Here is a 26,102-nt window from a genome sequence, read left to right on the forward strand (position 1 = left end):
GTCATTATTTCAATTTTAAATCCCAAATAATGACCAAAGCTGCTTTCTTTCATCTAAAAAATATTGCAAAGGTATGAAAGCTTTCCTGCCATCAAGACACTCAAGAACTTTTTTTTTATTTGAAGTAGACCAGACTTGTGTAAACCTCTTTTCACTGATCTTCCTAATTCAGACCTGTGCTGCCAGGCTTAACTGGACCGAGAGAGAGAGAGAGAGAGAGAGAGAGAGAGCATGTCAGCCCAGGTTTAAACTCAACAGGCCTCGAGTGTCATGATATGTAAAAAAAATTTATTTATAGTGTCTGAGGTGTGAGTGAGAATTTTTTTCACCTTTTAGAACAAATAAAGAGTTGGTGTGTCCATTATTAAAGCTAACAGATGAAACACAAAGTCACAGTTCACAGTACAGATGACTTTCACAAAGAACTGGATATATGTATATCTACAGTGTATCTGCTCAGGCTTAACTACTGTGGCTTCATATGAACACTACTGAGTGTCCATATAAAGGGATTGGTGACCAATAAGTGAATGACAGAAACAGCATCTTCTTCTACGCTTTACCAAACCACACTGGTCATCACTTAAAAAAATAAATAGTTAGAAGTGAATTTACTTTGATTTAGTGATGTAAAACTTGACAGAAACAACATGTGATCAAGTCCAGAGACAATAAACTCTGTATTAGCTTTCTAGACCAGAGACATCTGGACTCATTAGACACAGGTGGAGCTCATCAATGACGACTGCACTTCAATTATTACATTAATTACTGTGATACCTAAATATGATGGTAAAATCACCATAATGTTGCATCACAATTTTCCTGATAGAAAAATGACTAAAGCTCAGCAAATACCTCAACATTTAACTGGGTTTAAAACAAAAGGAATATAATCAGCATTTTATCTGGTTCGGAATGATTGATGGGTTTTTTTGTATTCCTTTTTTCTTCTTTTGATGCGTCATTAAAATATTTGTGCTGTAGGGTATCTCTCTGATCATGTGTGCGTGTTTGTGTGTGTGTGGTGCAGCACTCCTCTCTCATAAGCCTCCTCCTTCCTCCATCAGCTCACAGTCAGTCAGGAACTCTTGTCAGGACTCTACTGGTTCACTTGATACGAGCAGTGGGACTTTGCTCCAGTCATGGTTCGGGTTTCTTGGCCCGTGTTTGTGCTGCTGCTGTTGGTGGTGAGTACAGAAGGGGTTTCCTGTGTCTTTCAGCTGTTCCAGTCTGAACTGTGTCTGTGGTTCATGTTGTATGATAGTATGTGAGGAGTCTGTGGAGGTGTCAGATATAAACATGTAAATGTCATTCTGTTTTTATAGTTAATATTTCTAAAGCTCAGAACTGAGACACTTCCATGATGTTTTATCAAGGTTACCTGTAGATATACAGACTTTTTCAACCACATTGACTTCACACAAATTATTTACAAATTCTTACTTGTTCCTGTTCATCATTTCTGATGCTAATTATAAATTATACTCTTTTGATAAAACACGGAGTCTAGGTTTGATCATACTCTCACATCATAGGTTAGGGATCTTGTTCATGTTGACCCTAACAAATACCTGGCAGCCATGGAAACACATATGTGGGCTGTACCATCACATCATTTCTCATATAGAGCTGGAGAGATTTGTTGAATCATCAGTTTATTAAAAGTCAATTTGAATGAATATTGTGTTGTTTTCAAAAAATGAAAAATGTTCAAATATCCATAATCATATCATTTCAGTGTGAAATTAAAAACACGTCATGCTGCTAGTATTAATTTGAAGTTACATGACTTGAGAAAATAATTTAAATATCAGAACTGAATCAAGTACATTTGTGTTGAAAGCAGCTTTAAGCAGACTGTGCTGACTCTGAGCCTCAGCTGGTTGTTACTTCTGTGGTATTTTAACATGTTTCAGTTGATTTCTGCTCTAAAACACAGAAAATCATCATGTATCATGAAAATCCAATGTCATTACAAACTGTTTTCTTCCTGCTCCCTCATCTGCCCAAACCAATTCCTCAGGAGTTCAGTGGCTGATCTGAACACAACAAGTTAGCAGCCTTGTTGCCCGAGGCCTTATGATTTCTGAAATAATCCAGCTCTGATTTGGCTGACTGATCACAGCCTTCTTCTTTTTTTCTCAACGCTCCATTGGACTTCATGTTCATTTAGTCATTCTTGAGTAATGAAGTGAGAGAAGGAAGGCAATGCCCTTAGAGGTATTTCTCAGATGGAGACAAACGGTCCCTGTCATTAGTGTTGATTCAGTTCATTCTTTTTTTTCATACATGTCGTAGTGAGTCATACTGAGCTCTTCTTTTTCAACAAAAGACTGCCGCACCCTTTTCTTCTTCTCCTCATACCTTTATTATCCTGACATGCCCATGTATTAACTGAGTAGTTAAATTTTCCAGCAGTGGTAGGGTGTGGTGCCTCTCTCTGTCCACAGCAGCTACACAGTACCTGACAGGTGGAGACTTTTACAAACAGGCCCTTGCAGTATCTTAACTCATGCTAAATATAAGCATTCCAGTCAAAAAAGCTTCCACATCAACCTCCTGGGTGTAATTACAAGTTAGAGTGAGACAAATATATGTTTGCACTTGGCAGATGAATACAAAAATGTTAACAGCCCAAACAAATTCAGCTCCATCCCTGTCAGCAGCTCAGTGAAAGTAAACTTCAGTCTGACACTAAAACACTGGTTAAAGGGCTTTGCATTTACTTCAGGTAACTTCTATTTACATGGTTTGACTACAGGACAAACAGAGAAAGTAATAATCTTCATCTTTTTCATCCTTGTTGTTTATGTAATTGATTGCTTGTGGAAAATACAAACAGCAGAAAACCGTGCATTTTTCATAGTGTCATGATATTTGAAATTAAATTAAATTAAATGATTAGTTGAAAAAAAATCAATGGATTGATCAAGAATGAAAATAATCTTTTCTTTCAGCCCTACAATAAACCTTTGCAGCCTTTTTGTCTCATTTGCAAATTCACTGTCTCTGTAGAATTTTTAAAAAATATTTTTCAGCTGATATTACTCTCATTGAGAAAATTCTCTATTTTTTCTTAATTTGTAATTATTTTATTTATTAATATACATTTATTATTTAGCTGTATTTTTTAATCATTCTTCCAGAATTCAGCTAATTTTACGGTGAGAAAAACAAACTGCCCCAATATTCACAACAAAGGACTATGTGTTTGAAAAGGTTTGATGTTTTTGCTGTGTCTTTATCTAATATTATCTGAAATACACATGCCTTTTTTTATTCAAGGTCCCAGGAGAACTTGTAGTTCAAAATGTCTGGAAAATGAGGAAGATGAATAAAAGAAATTATGTTAAAATCACTTAATGTCAGCTTTGTGTCAAACACTCATGACTTGTCACCTGAACACCCTCACTCTTTGAAAGGAAATTAATTGAGGAAAGATGTGACTATTTTCTTCTTTGGTAGTTTTGGCAGTGCCTTTGTTGGGCCTCAGCCAATTCTAAAGGTGGAGACCACATGCTCTTTTTTTCTACTGACAGTGAGGGACATTTGAGTGAGGGAATAATTGTTTTTTATTGCAATATCAGGCCTCACCAGGTTCACTGAAGAACCTGTGTCCACCAATAAAGAGCAGTGGTTGCCTCAATAGAACAGATGCATATCACCAGTGCCCTATTCAGGCTGGTTGAGCATTGTGTAAATCACTCCAGTCAATCGTCTATATCCTCTGCAGGATGCAACACCCTGACTTGGTTTGCTGCTTCCCCACTGAGAAAGGTCCAGGACCTAGTTCCAGGAATCTCTCTGAGTTTGGTTCCCTAGTTCACAGGTGTAACAGGGTAGTGCTACACCAAGTGGCCAGGCTGTCCACATCCTCAGCAAATTCTTGAGCATGACCTGGGGAGCTGTTGCTTTTGACATGTGGCAGCCTGCACTTTCTGGGTTAGTTCCTACACCCATCCAGGTTCATCCCTTTCCATACCTACCACCAAAGCTTCCTCGAGCATCTGAGGGTGAGCCAGTAGTGTCAGGACATGCAGATCGGCTGTAAACAGTGTCTGAAGAATGGTTTCTGGAAAATTTCGGAGCCAAAATGCAGAACACAGACAAGTGAGAAACAGTAGTAGTAGTAGTAGTAGTACTAGTTCAAAATAGTTCAATTGCAAACTTGTGGAGGACAGGGTGAATGGTTGGGGCAGGCTTGTAGGGAATGCGAAGCAGCTGGTTTGGTGGAATAGGCTGGAGAGCGGGTGCAGCAGAGATGAACGAGTATAGTGACAGAAGGCAGGATGGAGGTTCCAAACCGGGAAAAGGGATGGAGACAAAGGCTTGATGTGGCTGACAGGAGGAGCAGGCAACAGGATCTGAGGCACCGGTACAACAAAGAGTAAACACAGATCTGGCAATCAAAAATGCAAATACAAACTAGAACTAGAGTTGGCTGTAACATTTGTAAACCTCTGGTAGACTGAACAATCTGGCAAATATTGGAGGGATGAGCCAGGGCTTTTAAGCTAGAGTTGATTGTTCAGTAGGTGATGACTTGTAGCTGTACTGCTGTGGAAGAAGTAACTGGAGAGCCACACTAGGTGGACAACACATCTGCACACAACTGGAGGAAAGACAAACTGAGGACAAACAAAACACACAGGGAAAGGGATCGGAGACAGCCTAACCCTGACAGTACCCCCTCTAAGGGGAGCCTCCTGGCAACCCACCAGGTTTGTCAGGATGACTACAATGAAATTCCTTAATTATCTGAGCATCCAGAACAAAACATTGGGGCACCCGGGACCACAGGACCACTCCTTAGGACCATAGACCTCCCAACCAGGTAGTGAAGACCCCTGCCATGACGACCCACATCTAGGAGTCTGCGCTTGGAAAAAACTGGATGATCATTGATATCCGGGTGTGGTGGAAGGGGATCGACAGGAGGGCAAAGATACTGGGAAACATTAAAGGTGGGATCATTCTTCATAGAACTGGGCAACTGTAACTTAACTAAGGTTGATAATGCTTTCAAGGCCAAAATGGCAGATAAAATGAGGGCAGCTCCTTGGATTCAGATTTCATGGGAATATTCTTGGAAGAAAGCCAAACTGTCTAGCCTGGTTCATACATAGGAATCCTGTGTCTTTCTGGAGCACTCTTGCTGCTGTCTACAGAACAAAGGAAAGCCAATCAAGTGTCCATCCATATTTGATGCTGATGCTGGACCAAGGGAACTGCCAACTCACCTTCTTGAGAGAGGAAAAAAGGGGATTGATAACCCAGTGAAGCTTCAAATGGAGACAAATCTGTAGTCACACTGGTCAAAGAGTTGTTGGTGTTCTCAATCCAAGCCAGGTATGAACTCCATGAAGCTGGGTTAGAAGCAGCAATACAGTGAAGGACAGATTCCAGGTCCTGATTGGTTCTCTGTTTGAGCATTAGTCTGAGGATGAAAGCTAAAAGATGGGCTGACTGTAGCTCCTAATGCCTGATGAAAAGTCTTCCACACCTGAGGAAAGGTATGTCAGACTGAATAGCCAAGTCCCTGCCCAAGAAATTATCCTCAGCACCAGAATCTATGAGGGCCCGAAGAGGCAAGGTGAGTTGATTCCAGCAAAGGGAGGCTTGAACTTGTAATCAAGGTAAGGATGTGGTGGGACACTTGATGTTGTTCCTCAGTATCCCCAAACCTGCTGATTACCCTTGTCTTTTGGCCATCACGGACAGGCAGCAATGAAAGGACCAGTCTGACCACCAGAGACAGACTGCTCTTCTCAACTACACAGGCTCGTCCTCTGTTGAGTGAGCCTTGGTGGTGGGTCTGAGGGTGGTTGGGTCCTTACTCTCATGAGGAGAACGTGGTGTAAGTAGTAAGTACTACATCTATTTAGTAAGTAAAGGAGATCAGTTGAAGAAATGAAGTTCATAGTAAGTGCAAGTTAGACATGTTAGGGTGTGTGACATGTTAGGAGAGAAGGTGCTCTCTTGAGATGAGTGTTCAACAGATTCTTGAAGATAGTCTATCCTGCTCTGATAGACTAGCTTGTTCCACCATCAGGGAGCCACAGACCAGAACAGTCTGTACTGAGTATTGTGTGCAGGGGTGGTGATGACAGATCACATTTATTGGAGGAACTCAGTGGCTGAGAAGAAGCATAACGCTGTATGATTGACTTGAAGTAGATGGTGCTGATCCAGAAGTCACTCTGAAGGCGGAGACATTGGAGACATAATTTGATTTGGGCGACCATGGTTAGCAGAGTAACGTGACCTTCCAGGCTGATCGAAGATCAGACAGGCTGCTGCATTCTGGATCATCTGTAAGGGTTTCACTGTGTGTGAAGGGAGGCCAGCCAGAAGGGCATTGCAGTAGTCGAGGCAAGAGATAACCAGAACCTGGACCAAGAGCTGGATTGCGTACTGAGTAAAGTAAGACCTGATTTTTATGATGTTGTAAAGTGCAAAGCGGCACTACTGAGAGATGGATGCAACATTGTCACAGAAGGATAGCTGGTCAACAAACATGACACCAAGGGTTGTTGCTACCTTGGTTGGGGTAAGAGATGAACAGGCGATTTTGATGTTGATATCATGGTGAAGTCTGATTGGCTAGGATGACTAGGAGTTCAGTCATAGAGAGGTTTAGTTGAAGGTGGCGTTCCTTCATCCATGTGGATATGTCAGAGAGACATGCCCAGATCCACACAGAGACCGTTTGGTTGATTGGCAGGAACAACAGGTAGAGTTGGGTGTCGTCTGCATAGCAGTGATATGAGAAGCCATGTGAGTGGACAATTGGACCCAGGGAGGTGGAGTATATTGCAAAGAGGAGGGGTCCCAGTACTGACCCATGGGGCACTCCAGCGGGGAGGTGGGATAAGGACGTTTGTCCTTGCCGTGAGACAATGAAGGAGCCCCCAGTTAAATCGGATTCAAACCAAGAAAGCACTTTGTCCCAGATTCCCATGTTGGAGAGTACAGATAGCAGAATGTGGTGGTTCACTGTACCAAAGGCTGCTGAGAGGTCTGGCAAGATAAGAACCGAAGACTGGACTGCAGCTCTAGCTGTTCTTAGAGCTACTGTTACAGACAACAGAGCTGTTTCAGTGGAGTGGCTGCTCTTAAAGCCTGACTGTTCTGGATCAAGGAGGTCATTTTGCGATAGGAATTCTGAGACCCACTTAAGAACAGCCCTTTCAATACACTTGGAAGTCCAGTCGATAGTTCTCCACTTGAGCAGGGTCAAGTGAGGGCTTTTTGAGGAGAAGGGCTACATGAGCCAGTTTAAATGCAGTAGGAAATGTTCCCGAGGCCAGTGAAGCATATGTCATACATGTGACTGCTTGCACAATGGAGGGGGATATGGCTTGGAGGAGGTTTGTGGGAATGGGGTATTGTGAATGAGATGCATTTTCGCAATAATCAGGATAATCAAAAACTGACTTCAAATTGTAAATAAATTATTCAGAACAAACTGTTGCCATTGACTGAGTAGCATACACTGCTCCTGCTCAGATAACGCTCTCCCTTTTAATAATACCATAAGATAATGTATCTTGGATTAATCACACCAAAAAGTTGGGGTTGCTACTGAAATACCATGTTATACTGGAAGAGGAGGCCTCTGCATTTGTCCAGCTCACCAGTAAAAGGCTATGGGTCTGTGGTATATGACTCCCTCAGAGTTGGTGGAATTGCAGCAGTAGAAGGGAGAGTTGGTTGGAGCAGCTAGACTGTGCTGGCTGGAGGAGTGGTTAGAAAAAAGATTTGATGTGAAATTTCAATTGATTTCCATTAGAAAGAGCCCATAGAGTTTGTTCATGTTGCTCTAGGTGGGCTGGTAACTGCTTGCTGAAGACGTGGAATCTTGCACTGAATTGTTGTGAGAATAATAATTTCTTTTCTATTTTGTGATTTTATTCTTGATATATGTATCAAGGCTCCCTTGTGGACATGCAGGGGTCATTGCTATTCAAACACAACCAAAAACCACAACCCCCAGTCCCTCTTGTTCACATAGAAATGAGTGACTAAAACAAGAACATTTTCATCAGTAGCAAATGATTGTACGATATCGGCCTATGTGCAAAGATGTCGACTAGTGTGGTCACCATCAGTCAGATTTAGAGGTATTTTTATATTTGTGGTATAATCCCAAGCACTGGAGTGTTTCAGTCTATTTAACACTGAGTCTGTAGGAAGGTTGACTATGAATATTAATAAAACTTTGACTTAATAACTTTCACTTATATTAGAGTAATATTTGACTAGGAAGATCTATACTCTGACTCCAGTAATGAAACTGTCACCTCTGGATTTATTCATATGCCAACCTTTAATGATAAGCAGCTGACTTTACATGTGTGGAGCATAGTTTCACCTGTCAGATAAAGGTTTATTGTGAAGTAATTACAACTGTTGTATTCCTGCTCCAGGCTGTTGCTGTGGTGAGGGCCAACTCTGGAGACAAACTGGTAAGGAAAAAAAGAGAATGGCTTCCCCCACCAAAGATACTGCTGGAGAATAAAGACTACACTCAAGAGGAGTCTGTTGCCAAGGTGAGTCACTGAACTTTGACTTCAACTCTCTTTAAAGCTATGCACTAACTTTGAATTTTGAGTTTTCAGATTTTATTGTCATGAACAATACATGTAACTTATAACAGCGTTTTTATCCAAACTCCACCTGCTCCTCCATGTGTGAGCAACCCCATCATATCAATTTTAGCAATGGTCAGTGCAGTAATCCTCTGGAACACAGCACTTAGTGCACAATAACCATTACCAGCAACCAGATGGAGCCACTTAAACATTTTCAGCTTCTGCGACAAAAAGGGCACTTCCCCATAGTGTTTCTCAGGGTGGAATCACAAGTAGCCAGACAAGCTGGTGACAGTAAAATCCTAGAGGGACAGTGCTGAGATGTACATTGATAATGCTCAGTAATGAATGATGGTTTACAGTTTGTTTTTGGTCTCTCTCCTCTAAAGATAGTTTTCAAACTTTACAGCTTCTTGTTCTCCTTTTTCTTATGCAAATGCTTTTTTTTTACTGTGTTAAACTGAACCAGCTCTTCTCTCTGTTTCAGATTCACTCAGACTTTGATGATGGCACAGGGAATATTCGCTACTCCTTGGAAGGCGTTGGTGCAAACCAATATCCCTTCCATGTGTTTGTCGTCAACCCTCAAACTGGTCTAATTCGTGTGACCCAAAGGCTTGACAGGGAGGTCATTGATTCGTATAATGTGAGTGATCTGTGGCAGATTTGATTGTATTTTGCTGTACTTTATAACTTTGATTTCACATTCAGTAATTGCTGCTTTTCATATTTATTGTTGAGATATTTGGCAAACATTTGCTTCAAATCAGTGTCACAGGCTGTTTGTGAATATACCTGCATTGACAGAGGGTAAAGGTGACAAAAGTGTTCCTCCTCTGTTGTTTCAGCTGTCAGGTGTTGCAATGTTCACTGATGGCAGGCAGGCAGAGAGACACATTGCCATACGATTCAAGGTTGGAGACGAGAATGACAACTCTCCAGTTTTTGGAGCCATCCAGCAGGGGAAGGTGAATGAACTCAGTGCTGCAGGTTAGTGTTTCTGTTTCCCCATCCTAATATGTCATGGCAAAGTAATCCTTCATGGCTTCATTATGAATGAAGCCATTATCGTTTTTCGGTTTTGTTTCAATGCTCAGCAGTTTATAGGTACCTTGCGTTGCTGAGTTGTGTCATACAAAAACAAAAGCTGTGTTTCTTGGCGTATCAATGCCACCTGTGATCTCCGGAATACTGTGCAACCACAAGCAAAGAACATGTAATGTGTCAACTGCAAGCTTGTTCGTCCTAATACACATGCACGCCACCAACAAAAGAGGGACCCACCATTAAAAAACACTTCCACGTGAGGCAAAATGGCCTGTGGAGGATTTATGGAGCACGATTCACTGCCATTTGTTTTTACAATATTCCAATGATTGACAGTTGGTGTTGGTAACCAGTCAGAGATACATTGAGGAACTGACCATTTATACCAAATGGTTCCACAATTTTTTTTTTTGCTGAAAAAGTCTTTGCTGTTTGAAATAGCTCAAAGAATCTGAGAAGACACAAGGATTCTGCTGAGAGAGTTAATGGCCTTTAATAAACACACATAAACAACCTTAGTTATAACAAAACCAGGGATATAGCACATGAGGAGGTTAGTGAGAACTGACTGGTTATTATGTCTGCACTGTACACCTATATGACTATGACTGGATGTGACCAGCTTAACACCTGTGAATGAGCCACTGATTGTGAATCATATATGAAACAGCTGATACCATCAGCCAGTCTGAGCACAGCTTCAGTTCTGTGCCTGACTCAATGCTGTGGCTCATCAATGAGCTAACAAAGGCAGTGAAGAAGCCTGTGAAGTAAACATGGATGTAAACAATGCGCAATTCCAAACTATTCAGAAAATCAGCTTTGCACATGTTTTAAGATAAAGGAAATGCACTCAACAGACTTCAGTCAGGAGAGACTCATTTGCTTAACAAATTAATTTTTATTGCCATGTGCAAAACAAGAGAGGACAAGTGAGAGATATGACAGTCTTTGGCGGTTAGACCCCATCATGATGTCATCATATGTGATAAGGGGGTAAAAATATAGGAAACCCCCCGGGATCCAGACACTGGTGGTGGTCCTGGAGGTAGGAAGAGGAGAAGCTGGAGATCTGGATTTGAAGAAAGTGATGATGAACTTGGCCTGACTGGATATGAAGACTGGAGGGGAAAGGGGTGGAGGAGGGTCACAGCAACCGCACTGAAATGACAGCTGACAACGGGAGAGAGGAGAACAAATTTTAAAGTATTACAGGGACAACTTGATTGGCTGGTTGAGATCGTGGTGCGATTGGTTCGCGAGTACCTGAAATCAGCTGATTACAAGGAGTGGGGTGAAACAGATAGAATAGAGATAGTCTTCTGGATTGAACTTGCGCTAAGCTTCATTTGTCAGGCCTCAAAGATACACATCATGTGACAAACACTGAATGTACACAACTTTTGTTTGTGTACAACTAAACTCCACAGAACATCTTTATGTCTTATGAGCATCTTACTGTTTCATTCAATTCTGTTTTTACAGGGACCTCGGTAATGAAAATCACTGCAACTGATGCTGATGAACCAGGGCATGAGAACTCTCAGATCGCCTACAGCATCATAGATCAGAATCCACCCCATGACATGTTCTACATTGAATCTGATGGGACCATCTATGTCAAAAATATTTTAGACAGAGAGGTACAGTATGAACTACAAGCAACAGTGTTATCCTCACATTTATTGTTGTTCAACTTTCCTGGCTTGTTGCAGCATTTATTTACTGACAAACATGCAACCCCTCTCTCTCTCTCTCTCTCTCTCCCTCTCTCCTGCATCTCACACAACCTACGTACTGATCTGCAGATCTCACACAGAGATGATAAATCAGTGTAATTAGCTTTTTTATTCATTACTGCTGTTTCTTAATGCTCCACAAAAAAAACTTTGGACGTAATTTTCTAATGCCCAAGTTTAGTTTCCACACACGTCTGCACATGAGAGTAATGCTGCAATATTATAACTGATCTCAGAACAGTAGAAGCTGAGTAAAGTACAACTTGTCAAGCACACTTTAGCTATAGCTAATCACCGGTCAAAGATCCCAGGATTATCCTCAATGCTGCTCCCCTCTCTGTTTGACAAACTCCAGCCTTTATCAATGGGACAGAACGCTGTTCTGAGATCAGATGTAAGGAGAGATATCACTTCCACTTCAGTATTGTTCTCCTTGATGTCTATCTTTAGCTTTAACTGGTCAAGATATGCTTACCTCGCTTGTCCTGATGCAGCTGCCTTTTTCTAACTAACTCTCATTGTTGCTGTCATGTTCTTTTCCTTCACCATATGTTGTCCAAGCTGCTGCAGCTGTAGCTGTAAAGTACATTAAAGTAGCTCGGCCCAGGCAAACACAGTTGGTAGTGCGTTCGTTTGTAAAGTCAGCAGGAAGATGATTTGGACATTTGGATTCTGTAATTGTTTGCAAAACAAAGTATATGTAATTTATTGTGAAGTATAGAGAGAATTCATTTTATATGTTTTTTAAAACATCACTTTTTTTTCCTTCAACAATAATGTATGGTGATTTAGTCAGTTAATGTTTAATGACTCAAGTCTCATCTCGTCGCCATCTCATCTTCTATTTTTCCATAGTTTTTGTTAACACAAACAAACACTAGTGACAAAAAAGTGACAAAAGATATAGCATTAAGACAACATTATTGAAAGTGATGATGTTCAAGGAAATTGCAGATCAAATGGATGACCCTTACTCACTCGTTACACAAGGCTTCTAGCATTTCTTCTTTAAAGACACTTATCTACCTACTGTCACTGTACATCTGGACTTTTACAAAAGTGTCTCTGACTGAAATATAATATTGCATGAGCGCAGGTCGAGGACTTCAATTGTGCATGGCCCACATACATTACAAAGCACTTAGAGGTACTGTCCTTTTTCTACATTGTCTTGTCATCCTGTTGGAATTAGTAAATTCACTGAATCATACAGTAAGGTCCTATGTCCCCAATCTAATTCAGAATGACACTGTCATAATCATTAGCTATGAATCCTATAATTTATGGAAATGATAGCAAACAAGAGCATCGCTCTCTCCAAGGTGCAATCATGCAGCAAACTTTATTCTATTCATTGTTAACTTTTCAGATTCACACCTTCTACATTTTTCCCATCTCCCAGCAATCTGTTATACAGCCTCAAACTCTGAGAGATTTATGACTATTTTCTCATTTCAGACAGCAGATCTCTACACTCTTACAGTGAAAGGACAAGACCTCAATGGCAAACCAGGCGGAAACAGTGAAACCAGCACTGTTACCATTAAGATCCAAGACGTGAACGATAACCTTCCCACTCTGGAAAAAGACAAGGTAGGTTTCATTCTCACAGTTCTAAATTTTTTTCTTTTGCTGAGAAAATAAAAGTATATATGGAAATGTGGATGTCACAGATGATAATCAACAAATCCTGCTGAAATGAACCCTGTTACTTTCATCTCATAATGTGTTTTACTTGTAGTATGAAGCCAGTATTGAGGAGAACACTGAGGGTGTGGAGGTGATGAGACTCAAAGCACAAGACCTGGACTTAGAGGGCACAGAAAACTGGGAAGCTGTGTTTGAGATTCTCAAAGGCAACGAGGCTGGCTACTTCAGCATTAGAACTGACCCTGTCACCAACGAGGGTATCCTAATGCTTGACAAGGTACTGCAGTTGTAATTTAGAAGAAATATGTGTGCATGGGTAATTGTGGTAAATGCAGCCATCATGCTCCATACACAAAGAATCAAAGAAATGAAATCCTTGAAAGGAGTTTGTCATGGGTGTGACTTGGAGGTAAAATTCATTTAAATGTACTGGGGAGCAGACTGATCCAAAAACAGCATGCAAGTGTGTAATTATAGAAAAAACCAAATTACAAATTAAAAAATCAGTTAAGAACAATTTTTAAAACAATAAAAAGAGTCCCAAATGTTCCAACCACCGGTAAGAGTGCCAGTGTTAAAGAGTCCAGGGTCCAGCAGCGTTCAGTAGCGCAGTCAGTCTTATCAGCTCCTTCTTTGAAGCACCCACGTGGACCAATTAACAAACAAAGTAAAAACTCACATCAACAGACTCATTAGCCAAGCAAAACAAATCAAATAATCGTGCAATTAAATCAATATTCCAAACCAAGGCAAACATAGGCAAAACACAAAAGAAAGGCTCTTTCCTAATTAGCAAGTTTCGTGTCAAGTTCTTTGATTCCGTCGAGCATTACTGCCAGGGTGAAACATTCAATTTCATGAAAAGGAAAAGAAGCGAGACTTAACTGGAGGAGAGGTGAAGCATACATTTACCCCTTCACTATCCCATGAGGCATGTCCCTCTCTGATGCAGCAGCTTGTTGTGGCAGTGTGCGTGTGTTTAGCCTGTTTGGCCCTGCCTCACTCGTGGCTCCTGCAGGCTGTCCACCATTCTTCAAACTCCGCAGTCTCAACCCGACCGAAGGCTGGCGTCTCCACTCTGCTGTCAATGTCTCCTCTGTTCCTCCACCGCTGTCAGCACATACATCGTGCACACCTATGCTGCATCTCTCTGTCGATTAGCTGTGGAAGTAGGTAGAAGACGCTGCTGTGGAGCCCACTGCACCAATCAGTGCCTCCCGCACCCAGGTGTCTTCTCGGGTCAAATAAACCCAGCGAAAGCACAGGAAGTCTCCACCAAAAAAAAACAGCCCCGCCAGGATCAGATGCATACGCACAGTAACCCTGTGACAAGTAGATGTAGACATGACTAGAATAGTGACTCAGATACAGCAAGAAACAAAAAAAAGCCTCATGTGGCAAGTCACAGGTCAGTGTTAACTCAAGACTGCTCATTTTGGCTGGTACAGGCAGTAAGATTGGCTTTAACATGTCCAATCAATTTGAAATTAATGAAATTTCAGAGTTGTCATCTCGAGTGTTGCCTCCTTCAAGTGGAGTGGGCTTAGCTTAAAGAGGTGTGGAGAGCCAAGCAAAGTTGGTGTCTGATGTGGAGTCAACCAAGTTTAATCCTTTTATTTTAGGTTAACAAAGAGAAGATGAGACATGAGGGGCAATTCTTGGGTGTGGACAGGAGATGAGGGTTTGTAAGCTACCTAACTTCTCCCAGCAACATTTGCAGAGGCAGTTATCTAACCAAGTTGAAACTGAAATGATGAAGTGTAAATCTTCAATTATCCCTGGTCGCCAACTCATCCTTGATATTGTCTGATAATACAGTGAACTCTGCAAGAGAAATGTACAAGGCACCTCTCAAGCCTTCCATCTCTGCCTCCCTTGTGGAGAACAGGTGGGTTCAAAAGTTACTCAATGAGTTCTCTTCCCTGCTGAAAACAGTCTAGACTGAGCCCCACCTCCCCCCCCGGGTTGTCTTGACAGTTTTCCCTAACCATTTTGAGCTGAACCTGAAGTCTTTTTGAATTGCCTCCCCGAACTCCACAAGTACAAAAGCTGCAGTCCGTCTATCCTCCTGATACTTGACTACTGCTTCGGGTGTACCCTGGGCCGAAAGGGTACACCCGAAAGGGGACTCCTTCTTCAGCTTGGTGGTTTCCTTTCCACCAGGTTCTTTGGTTGCCATCAGGACAGGCACTGACAACCTTCTGGCCACAACTCCAACTAGCCAGCTTTGCAATGGAGATTTTGATGGCCCCGGCCCCAGCCCCATCAGGGATGCAGGAAAAATGATTCTGGAGGTTGGGCACATTTGGGTTTACCAGGACTATCTGGCAATCTCACCCATCACTGACAGCCAGGTGATCAGTAGACATCTCTTCTCCTCTCTTTACAAGAGTGTCAACTTCAGGTCAGATGAAGTCATTACAAAGTCAACATTTTGTTTAAGGTGTTCTGGTACCAAGTAAACCTAGGAACCATGTAATGCTAAAATATTGTATTTGTTATGGACACTCCATGACAAACATTATGTCCATCAACAAGAAACTCAGATCAGGCAAGGCATTCCTCACAAAAAAACACCATCAGGATTCAATGATAGTTGATACCTCTCCCCCTTTGCCACCAGAAAGGTAGAAGAGATGTTTCACAACCCTAGAGCCAGGTTTTGTAGCCTGGACTCAGCACCGCAAGGCCACCTAATTGGGTACGTACCTCACCCTCACATCCAAACTTGCTGGGTGCTGGGTTCACAAGGCACAGAATGAGATTGACCAAGTCCCATGGGTGTAGGCACAGCAACCAGAGGCTGGAGCCTAGTCTCCATGTCCAGGGTAGGTAGCTTAAACAATTTTGGTCTGACCTGTGACCTGGGGCTTGTCTTAAGTTACCCTATGAAGAACTATTACCCCCGACAGACTATCTCCCAGGATAATGAGTTTATGCAAACCCTTCTACCACATTAAGGTGGTGATTCACTGATGGGCTGGTGATGTTTGACATTGGTTTTGGCTGAGACATGACAATTTTTAAATTTACTTATTGAAAAAAAGCTTAAAATGTTTTAGGAGTGTACCCCTAATACAAATTGTAATACTCCCTTCAAATCATACTTTTACAATACTTTTTATGTGCATTACCAATGTAAATGACTCAAAGAGGCAAAGTTACCTTAATATTATGCATGTACACAAAATTAAATTTAGTAAGCCTGTATTTACAAACTTTAATAACATTGTCATAATGTGTGTTATTTGTGTTTGTGTTTGCTATTTTACAGGCTGTAGATTATGAGGATGTGAAAGACCTTGAACTGGGACTATCTGTGAGAAACAAGGCTGAACTATTTGGATCTGGGGCGAGTGGTGGAGCTGGTATAAGCTTTGGAGGGGGGGGGGGAGGCGGAGCAGGTGGTGGAGGTGGAGGAGGTGGAGGTGGAGGTGGAGGTGGAGCTGGAGCTGGAGCTGGAGCTGGAGGTGGAGGTGGAGGTGGACCTGGGGGGGCAACTGGTGCAACTGGTGCCAATGCAGGAGGTGGATCGGGAGTATCATCATGGCAAAGTGGGACCACATTTAAAACCTATCCGATCAAAATCAATGTGAAGAACCAGCCTGAGGGGCCACGTTTTGACCCCGAAACCAAAGCTATTCCCATCTCAGAGGGAAGCCACACCATCAACATTAAAGATGTTATTGCCCGCTACCCTGCAATAGATGGAGACACTGGGAAACCAGCTGAGAATGTCAGGTCAGTGCATACATAAACATACGCATGAAAGCCTCTACAGTTAAAATGTCAGCTTTGTTTCCTACACTCAATAAGAATAACTGACACAGTGCATTTCTTCTGTAGGTATGTGAAGGGTTCAGATCCTGACAACTGGCTAACCATCGACCCAGAGACAGCTGAGATCAAATTGAACAAGATGCCTGACAGAGAATCTCCGTACATTGTCAATGGATCATACTCTGCTCAAGTACTCTGCATTTCAGAAGGTAAACTTTTCCAACATACAGTACCAATGAAAAGTTTGGACACTAATTCAATGGTTATTTCTGTTATTTTCTACATTGTAGAACAATGCTGAAGGCATCAAAACTACCTAAAAACACATATGGAACGAGTGACTACTATAACTAATGCAATTTCCCAAGAAATTGCAGTGGGATTGCTGCTTCTGCCCAAGCTGAAACTAAACTGTGTTGCTGGCTGTTGAGAAAAATCTGAAGCTGAGCTTCACTGTTAAATGCCAGTAACTAATATTTTAAATGGAGTTGCAACCAACTCTGTCTGTCTGTGTTAGTCTTGAGTAATGGCTAAACTGTGTTCTGAGGTCACCGTGACTTTGACTTCTAGTCTAATTATTATATCAAAATTTGAAGGGCTTTTCTCAGTGAGATCTGGCAATATTGCGTTCAGGAGGCCAAAATCATTATTTGTGAGGTAACTGTGACCTTGACTTTTGACCTTTAACTACCAAAATCTTATCAGTTCATTCTTGAGTCTAAGTGAACAATTTTGCCAAATTTGAAGAAGTTCCGTCAAGGCGTTACTGAGATATTGTGTCCACCAGAATGGGACCTTTGTCCTTCTGGATGGACGGACATCCTGAAATCAATATGCCTCCGCACTGGCGACAGCCAAATGTCAGTTTGATAAAACACCACAGACATCACAGAATTTGTCTAATTAGCTGATCTGAATCACCTCTGTCCGTTCATCTGCACTCAGAGGTTGCCATGGTGATCCTAAGTGCTCAATTCCTACTGAGTGAGACCTGGTCTCTGCTGAGACCTCTGGCTTGCCAATCAAAGACTGTCAAATCCTATCAGATAAAGCCTTGTGTTTTCTGAGAAAGGAGACTCTGCTCAATACAGTGATATAAAGTACTTGTCTGTGGAGTCAAAAGTAGCTCCAAAGTAATCTACCAATTACAATATATGGAATGTGGAGTCAGTTAGAATGACAAACTGACATCAACTGCGGAATGTTTCCTGAATATAACTGGACTGAAACACATTTCCAGTAAAAACAGTTGAAATGTGTGTAAATCATTGTCTGTATTTAGTGTTGGAGCAGTCTGTAGCTGGACTTTGACAGAAATGTCAGTAAAGTGGTTGATAAACACCTCAGATATCAGAGGAGTCTCTAATCAGGTCATTTGATCCATCTGTGTAGCCCCTTTCCTGCACTCAGAGGTTGCCCTGGTGATTTTAACTGCTTTGGTTTGACTGAGTGGGACAGGGATTCAGTTGAAATATCGTAACTGTTATCACATGAATTTTAGATTTTGTGAGAGAGGAGACTTTGCTGATTGCAGTCATATAAAATGTTTGTCTGTGGTGCCAAAAAAGTGGCCTATGCAGCGATTTTTAAATGGAGTCCGTTAGAATGACAGACTGTTTGTGTTTGTGTGTGTGTGTGTGTGTGTGTGTGTGTGTGTTTGTGTGTGTGTGTGTGTGTGTGTGTGTGTGTGTGTGAATCTGGCTGTGTGTGTCTGGCTGCACTTGTAAAGCTTATAGAGATCAATCAGGCTGTTAACGAGCATCACCTGTGTGCAGCTGGACGACAGAGCTAACATGAACATGTGACATGAACACACAAACTTACACAGTGCAGATTTGTTTCATGCTGTAATGGCCTATGCAGGCATTTTAACAATGCCTCCCTTCCTGTTTCCTACTTTAGTTAGATGGTAACCTGCCACTTTGAAAGGGCACAATTCAGATTCTGTGAGTCTCTGTGCTTTGTTAGTCACATTGTCTGAAAGCCGACAAGTTTGTCTAGTTGATGGGAAATAATCATAAGCATTAAGTTAAATTTGTGGCCTGGAGGACGAGGTTAAAAGTAATTTTTTTTTAGCAGTTTAATCCCTCCTCTCACTCTAGCGGTGATGTCACCCACTCTATCCCTGAACATTCCACGCAACACACACCCATTATAAACTCAAAAGTGATCAGAAAAAAGCATAAAACTAAAACTGCGATAAATTAAAAACTGTACAGGTATATCAAAAAGTTGAATTTATTTGAAATAGCTGAAAGTCTTGGGACCCGTTTAAAGACTGAATAAAGTCTCTAAAGTATGGCAAAGTAGTTGAGGTTCAAAGAGGAGAAAGGTTTCAAGGATTTGAACATTCTCTCCATTGACTTCCATTGTAAAAAAAAGTCTGACAAAATTATCAATATTTCAGAAATTATTAGACATATTGCTGAAAAAAGTAATGCCTGGAATGTGCTGATCAAGACACACGTTTTAACATTTGAATGGAGTTTCTACAACAAATGGTGTGGGACTAGTAGCAGGCCAAAAAATGGGTTGGAAGAAAAAAAACAACAACATATACTGGGATTGCTTCATTCAGCAATCCCACCAGTTACATAGTAAACAAAAACAAACACCAACATAAACAACAAAACAAGGCTAAACAGAACAAAATGTTTTAGATTGTAGATTCTTCAAATAGGGTACCTTTTTGCTTTGATGAGGTCATCACCTGGAATGGTTTTCCAACAGTCCTCAAGGAGTTCATATATGTTGAGCACTTGTTGGCTGCTTTTCTTTCACTCTACAGTCCAACTCATCCCAAACCATCTCAACTGGATTTAGGTTGGGTGATTGTGGAGGTCAGGTCATGTGATGCAGTGCTCCTTCACTCTTGGTTAAATAGGCCTTACAAAGCCTGGAGGTGTGTGTTGGGTCATCGTCCTGTTGAAAAACAAATGATGATCCTACTATGCACAAACTAGATGGGTTGGCATGTTGCTGCAGAATGCTGTGGTAGTGATGCGGGATAAGTGTGCCTTCAATTTTGAATAAATCGCAGACAGCGTCACCAGCAAAGCCCCCCCCACATCATCACACCTCCTTCTCCATGCTTCACAGAGGGAACCACACACACAGATACCATTCGTTCACCTTCTCTGTGTCTCACAAAGACTCAGATTTGGACTCATCAGACCGAAGTACTGATTTCCACTGGTGCTTTTGTTTTATTCTTCTTTTTGACCTCCCTCAGTAATGATTGCTTTGCAGCAATTTGCCCGTGAAGGCCTGATTCACACAGTCTCTTCCTGACAGTCGATGTTGAGATGTGTCTGCTACTTAAACTCGATGAAGAATTCATGTAGACTCTAATCAGAGGTGCTGTTCATTGTTGATGTCTGAGGCTGGTAAACTCTAATGAACTTATCCTGTGCAACAGAGGTAAATTGGTCTTCCAATCCTGGGACAGTCCTCATCAGAGCCAGAATCATCAGAGTGTTTGATGGTTTTTATAACTGCACTTGAAGATGCATTCAAAGTTCTTGCAATTTTATGGATTGAGTGACCTTCATGTCTTAAAGTAATGATGGACTGTTGTTTCTTTTTACTTAGTTGAGCAGTTCTTGACATAAATAGATTAGTACCATTGTCCAATAGGGTTGTTTACTGTATACCAACAATACCACCACACAACACAACTGATGGTCTCAAACATATTAAAAAGGCAACAAATTCTACTAATAAATTTTGACAAGGCACACCTATTAATTGAAAAGCATTCCAGGTGACAATTTCATGAAGCTGGTTAAGATAATGCCAATATTGTGCAAAGCTGCTCAGGTAAATTACTCTAAAATAGGAAGCTTTTTTCTTTACTACATAATTCCATATGTGTTATTTCATAGATCTGATGTCTTCAGTTCTACAATGTAAAAAATAGTTAAAATAAAGAAAAACCTATGAATGAGAAGGTGTGTCCAACCTTTTGACTATATAGGAGGCTATGCAAAATGGGTCATCTGCTGGGGATCATGACTATACTGGATATACAGGAAGTGGAAAAATGCAAGTCACATGAACACATAACTGCCAGCTAGCTTCATCTAAGATCTATACAGACCGCGCAAAGACTACAGAAGTCAAACACAACAATGAAGGAGGAGAAAATCTGCATCTTCAGTCCAAACACATCATTAGCAGGACAACCAGTTGTGTACACCTGTTGTCAAGCAGCAGTGAGAGTGAAGCATTTGTCTGTGAACTTGTGTCTGAAGAAAGGAAAGATATAAGGAACATGCTGAATGATCTGTTCTTATTTGTAATTTTCTAACACAGACATGCCCGGTAAAACATCCACTGGCACCATAGCTATCCAGGTGGAGGATTTTAATGACCACTGCCCCACCCTGACCAGTGATTTCCAGACTATGTGTACCACAAGTGATAACGTTATTGTGAACGCCAAAGATGAGGATGGATTCCCCAACGGACCCCCTTTTGACTTCGATATTGTCCCAGAAGGCACTAAGGGCAAGTGGCAGGTGGAGCATCTCAATGGTAAGGAGAATACTGCTGCCATCTGTATGTGAGAGAAAAGCAGCAAGTGTTTAGCAGCTTGAGATCATGAGCTTGCAGAAGTTCTAGAACCTTTTGTTACCATATTGATTTTCTACATTTTTCTTATGTTTGATGCGGGCAGACACTGCAGCTATCCTGAGGGCCCAGGAGTCCATGTGGCCTGGTTTCTATGAAGTGGAATTTTTAGTAAAGGATGAGCAGGGACACGTCTGTCCAGAACCACAGAAAGTGACAGTCCAAGTTTGTACCTGTGAGGATGGAGTGGTGTGTGGAAAAAGGGGGGCCAATGGTCAGCCCAGCAAAGGAGCAGAGTTAGGGCCTGCAGGCATTGGACTGCTATTCCTGGGCCTGCTGCTATTAGCACGTAAGTATGACCACACCGTTATATTTCACCTGGCATAAAGATGACAGGGGGCCACAGAGGTTCAGCACTTAACTGAACTCTGGCACAGTAGGATCGAATCAATCACACTTGTAGATGGTCGGTAACGCGAGCAGGTGGCAGCAAATCTGAAAACATTCAAGAGGGCAGTCCCTCAGTCAAGTCAAAAATGTCAGACATTAAAACATGCACCATTTACATCTACTCATTTAGTGTTTTTATCCAAAGTGAGGGACAACACTAAATCTTTGGCACAATAGCATTAGTAATTTACACAAGAAGGGTTATAGAAAGACCTGGTGTTGTTAATAAAGAACTACATGGTCACCTGTTACAACATATTGTGCCAGGCAAACTGAAACTGCAGCTCCTTCTTTGGAGGACCCAGGGGACCACTGCATTTCTCACATTACACTTTGGGAGACACTAAGTTAGACTAAAACTTTGTTGTTGTTTTTACAGTCATTCCTCTGTTGCTGCTCTTCTGCCAATGTGGGGGGGCTGCGGGTCTGCCAGGGGGCTTTACTGAGATGCCTTTCGACACCAAATCACACCTCATTAACTACCGCACTGAGGGCCAGGGAGAGAACACGGTAAGACCAACATATTTAAATTTTGAACACATGACCTCCACTGGTGAGGACTGGAATACTGGCTATACACGCTGGTCAATTGCTATTGACACCAAATCTACTTGAAATCTTCATTAAATGTTTTTAGCCACTAGGCAGCAGAAAAACCTCTGAATCTGTTCTAACATTTGGATCCTTGGCCTATTGTAGGAGGTGCCACTGCTGAACTTGCCAACACAAATAGATGGAGATTTGATCAAAGTGGATACAGGCATGGGTACCAAAACTGCAGCAATGGAACAGTCAGTCACTTCCATGGATGGGATGAACGGGGCCGGTTTTGCAGTTGACCACAGACAGTGGGAGGGGGTGAACCAGAGGAGCGGCAGTGGCTTCTACTCTGAGTTTGAGGGCAGAGAATCAGGAGGAGGTGGAGGAATTTATGATGGCATGGCTCTGTCGGACCACTTCCTGGGACAGTACTACAGTCAGGTGAGGAATAATTTCTACCCTTTATTTTCTGTTACATATTTGCTCAGCTGCAAATTTCTTTGCCTTTACAGTTCAACAAAAATCCCACTGTATACTTATCCTTGTCCTGTCACTTACAGAAAAGGGTTTTTTTAAGTTTGACCTTGAATTTTAAGAACTTATTTTAAAGAGCCCTTTAAGCTAACTCACTGTGTATTAATGGACATACCAACATACATGTTTATGGGGTTTCTACTGACTAATAATGAGATTTTTTGATTAGAATTGTAATGTTATGATTTCAGAGACATTCGTTTAAATTCCAAAAAATTCTATATCATGAATACCAAAAAATGGCTGTCCTTACTCAAAAAAAAGAGAAGATTGGTAATATTTAATTTCTTCTTTTAAACAGAAGGTGACCAGTGGCAATGAGAACCTTGGAGTGAAGGACAGTCTTCTGATTCATGACTATGAGGGCCAGGGCTCCTCTGCGGGCTCAGTGGGCTGCTGCAGTCTCCTGGAGTCTGACAATGACCTGCAGTTCCTCAATGACCTCGGACCAAAGTTTAAGACCCTGGCTGAGGTGTGCGGAGGCAAGACGATCCAAACTGAAGTCAAACCAGTGTTCTCCCCTCCGCCCAGTACCACCATCAACACTCCGACCTCAGTGTCAAGTTTGATAACTGCCCCACAGCTGCCCCCTTCACACAAGCTGCAGCCAACTGTCTCAAAAACGGAGCAGACTATGGTCAGGGAGACATCTGAGCATTCTCAGGTGGTGAAGGAAAGTATGACCCCAATGAGAGGAGGGAAAGCAAATCAAGGCCAGATGCTCCTGCTACAGCAGCAGCCTGTGTACTACACCTCCACCCCTGTGCTGCAACCAATGCAATATGTAGTCCAGCCACAGGTTCAGAACACCATGCTGTTGGCTGAGGCACCACCCACCAACCTGCAGGGCATGGTACTGGTTAACGGCACCCATACTGGACCTGCCCAAGGCGTGGTCGTTCAGGGTCAGACAGTGATGTCTAGTGGACAATCCCAAGGCCCCAACATGGTACTGGTGGAAAGGAGCGGGATCCATGGGGACAGTACCAACCTGATCCACACTGGCTCCCAGCCCATGATGGTCATGGAGGGCAAGGTACCTGTAGGGTCAATGAATCTGCTGAAAGGGAGTCAGACCTGCCTCGTGCAGGGAGGTACCCTACAGCAAGGAGGGCTTTCAGGTTCTCAGAGAGTTCTGGTGGTTGGAGCGCCAGCAAGCAGTGGAGGGCAGTTGGTCCAGGAAGCACAAGGTCTGTCCAAGATGAGTGATATTTCAGGTTCTCAGAGAATACTCTACAGAACGGGCAGCACATCCACTGGCCTTCAGGGCAGTGTGGTGGGTTCCTCTACCACCACAGTGAGCACAACCCCCACCTACCACAAGGTGGTGCAAGAGACCAGAGAAATTCACTGAAGTGTCATGTCAAACTTCTAGCAAGGCAGTCTCTCAAGTATTTTTATGTGTGATGCTCTGAAGGTGTGGCTACAGCAGTTTGACTAGGAACATGTACCTGCATGTTCACACTTCTTCTGTTTGACACTAACACACTCATACATCCTCTTTTACAGCACTGTTTGAAGACAAGTGAACCTGGCTTTTTGAAATCATACATCATTGAGAAATATTTATATTCACAGTTTTCTGGAAAAATATTTTTTGCAACCTAAATTTTGGATCTAAATACACTATAGTCAAATGTTGTCTAATCAGGGTATTTATGACTTTCTTGGGATGTTTTCAATGAACAGTAATGGTTCAAATGTGTCACTGTACAGAAGGCTGATGGGATGTTTCTTATAGCTTGTTTCATTCATATTCTGTAAATTCTGTAGGGCAGAACAGATTTCTCCTCATTACCTTACATTACAAACCTGACCAGCTGTTTTCCAGATTATTGAATTATAATTTAAATGTTCATATAATGGCCAGGGAGAAAACCTCCACCACATCATCGTGGGGAAAATTCTGTTTGACATATCCACATATTACAGGACAACAGCACCTAAACGAACACAAAGACAAACACCCTGCCAAGCTCATGCTATTTACAATGATTCTGTAATAGTAGTATAACTTCTAAGCAATTAGATTTAAACATCCACTTGTACTCATTTACATTTTAGTTTCTTGTGACCAAGCTTGATCTAAACATTCTTTACTTCACTACTACTTTTCTTCTCATGTTTATAAGAGTTGAATCAATTGCAGTAAATATTTCATGCTTAACAAAATGTTTCTTTAGTCAGTGTCACAGTGTCATGAGTCATGTCTTTTGGTCAAAAATTTGAAATGGCAAATGTAACATTTAAACCAGTTGAGCAATTCAACTCTTTTCTGACATTAAAACCGACAAAATGTTCCATCATTTCTTCTTCTATACTTTTTTCTATTGTGTGTAGGCTACATGTTCATGGTTATAAATGGTATAATGGGGGTTTGATTTATTACTGTGCAGTTGCTTATGTGTTGGAATGCGTTTCACATTATGTCATAATATGTCTAATGGAAAACATCTATTTCACACTTACTTTCTTCAATAAGTCTTTTGTATAACAATTCGTATTAGTCTTTTCTTAAAAATGAATTTTAACATGTTACTGCTGATGTTCACCATTGTGCCAGAAAGAATCAATTATCCACTCTCTGTGGATATTGAATATGTGTCACCTGGTTTTATCTATCAACTTTTGTTATTTTATATTACTACGATACTTTTCACAGTATTTTGTTGTCCCTGTGTTTTATGATAACATTGTTGTTACTTCTGTGTTTATGCTGGTTTATGATTATTATTATTATGATTATTATATTATAATAATCATAATAATAATAATATTAGTCATCTTTGTTGCAGCTCAGATTTGGGCCATGGAACTGGGCCTATATTGGAAGAAAACCAGCATGTGACTCAAGTATGGGCTGCATTTATTTTGCTATCTGGGGATGAGGTGGGTCTATAGAGCTGTTGTGCAACTAAAAATTAAAATTACATTGAAATAAATGAAAGTGAGCTTTGAATTGAATGAAGCATGAGAGCATTATTTGTGAACAGTGCCAAAATGTATAGTATAAATAATGTTTAACATGTGTCTGCAGTTGACAATAAGACCTTGAAAAGACATTCACAATGACCACATTTAAACACATTTTTTTTAACCTATTTTTTAACCTTGTAGAGAGGTGCTGTGGATGTCAACATTTTACATTCAAGACGTCAGAAAAACGTTTATTCTGAATCTTGAGGGGATGTCT

The 26,102-nt window shown here is 41.5% G+C and overlaps 1 protein-coding gene across 1 annotated transcript; it reads left to right on the forward strand.

Moving 5' to 3' along the window:
* Window positions 1-1,051: 1,051 nt before the first annotated feature.
* Window positions 1,052-25,873, forward strand: LOC111231865 (desmoglein-3-like). Its single transcript, XM_022759124.1, has 15 exons — window positions 1,052-1,190; window positions 8,433-8,555; window positions 9,085-9,243; window positions 9,446-9,587; window positions 11,130-11,287; window positions 12,842-12,976; window positions 13,125-13,310; window positions 16,308-16,509; window positions 16,558-16,774; window positions 16,880-17,022; window positions 21,128-21,349; window positions 21,492-21,734; window positions 22,215-22,345; window positions 22,535-22,816; window positions 23,211-25,873. The coding sequence occupies exons 1-15, from the start codon at window positions 1,146-1,148 to the stop codon at window positions 24,261-24,263; spliced, it is 3,441 nt and encodes a 1,146-aa protein (XP_022614845.1). The 5' UTR covers window positions 1,052-1,145; the 3' UTR covers window positions 24,264-25,873.
* Window positions 25,874-26,102: the final 229 nt, after the last annotated feature.

This window comes from Seriola dumerili, unplaced genomic scaffold (assembly GCF_002260705.1).
Source record: "Seriola dumerili isolate Sdu_G_001 unplaced genomic scaffold, Sdu_1.0 BDQW01000319.1, whole genome shotgun sequence".
Taxonomy (NCBI): Eukaryota; Metazoa; Chordata; class Actinopteri; order Carangiformes; family Carangidae; genus Seriola; species Seriola dumerili.

Excerpts from the sequence above, each read along its gene's own strand:
- LOC111231865 (XM_022759124.1), top strand. The coding sequence starts at position 1,146 with ATGGTTCGGGTTTCTTGGCCCGTGTTTGTGCTGCTGCTGTTGGTG. Across the intron at positions 9,244-9,445 it reads AGGTCATTGATTCGTATAAT|CTGTCAGGTGTTGCAATGTT; the intron begins GTGAGTGATCTG and ends CTGTTGTTTCAG. Across the intron at positions 9,588-11,129 it reads GAATGAACTCAGTGCTGCAG|GGACCTCGGTAATGAAAATC; the intron begins GTTAGTGTTTCT and ends CTGTTTTTACAG.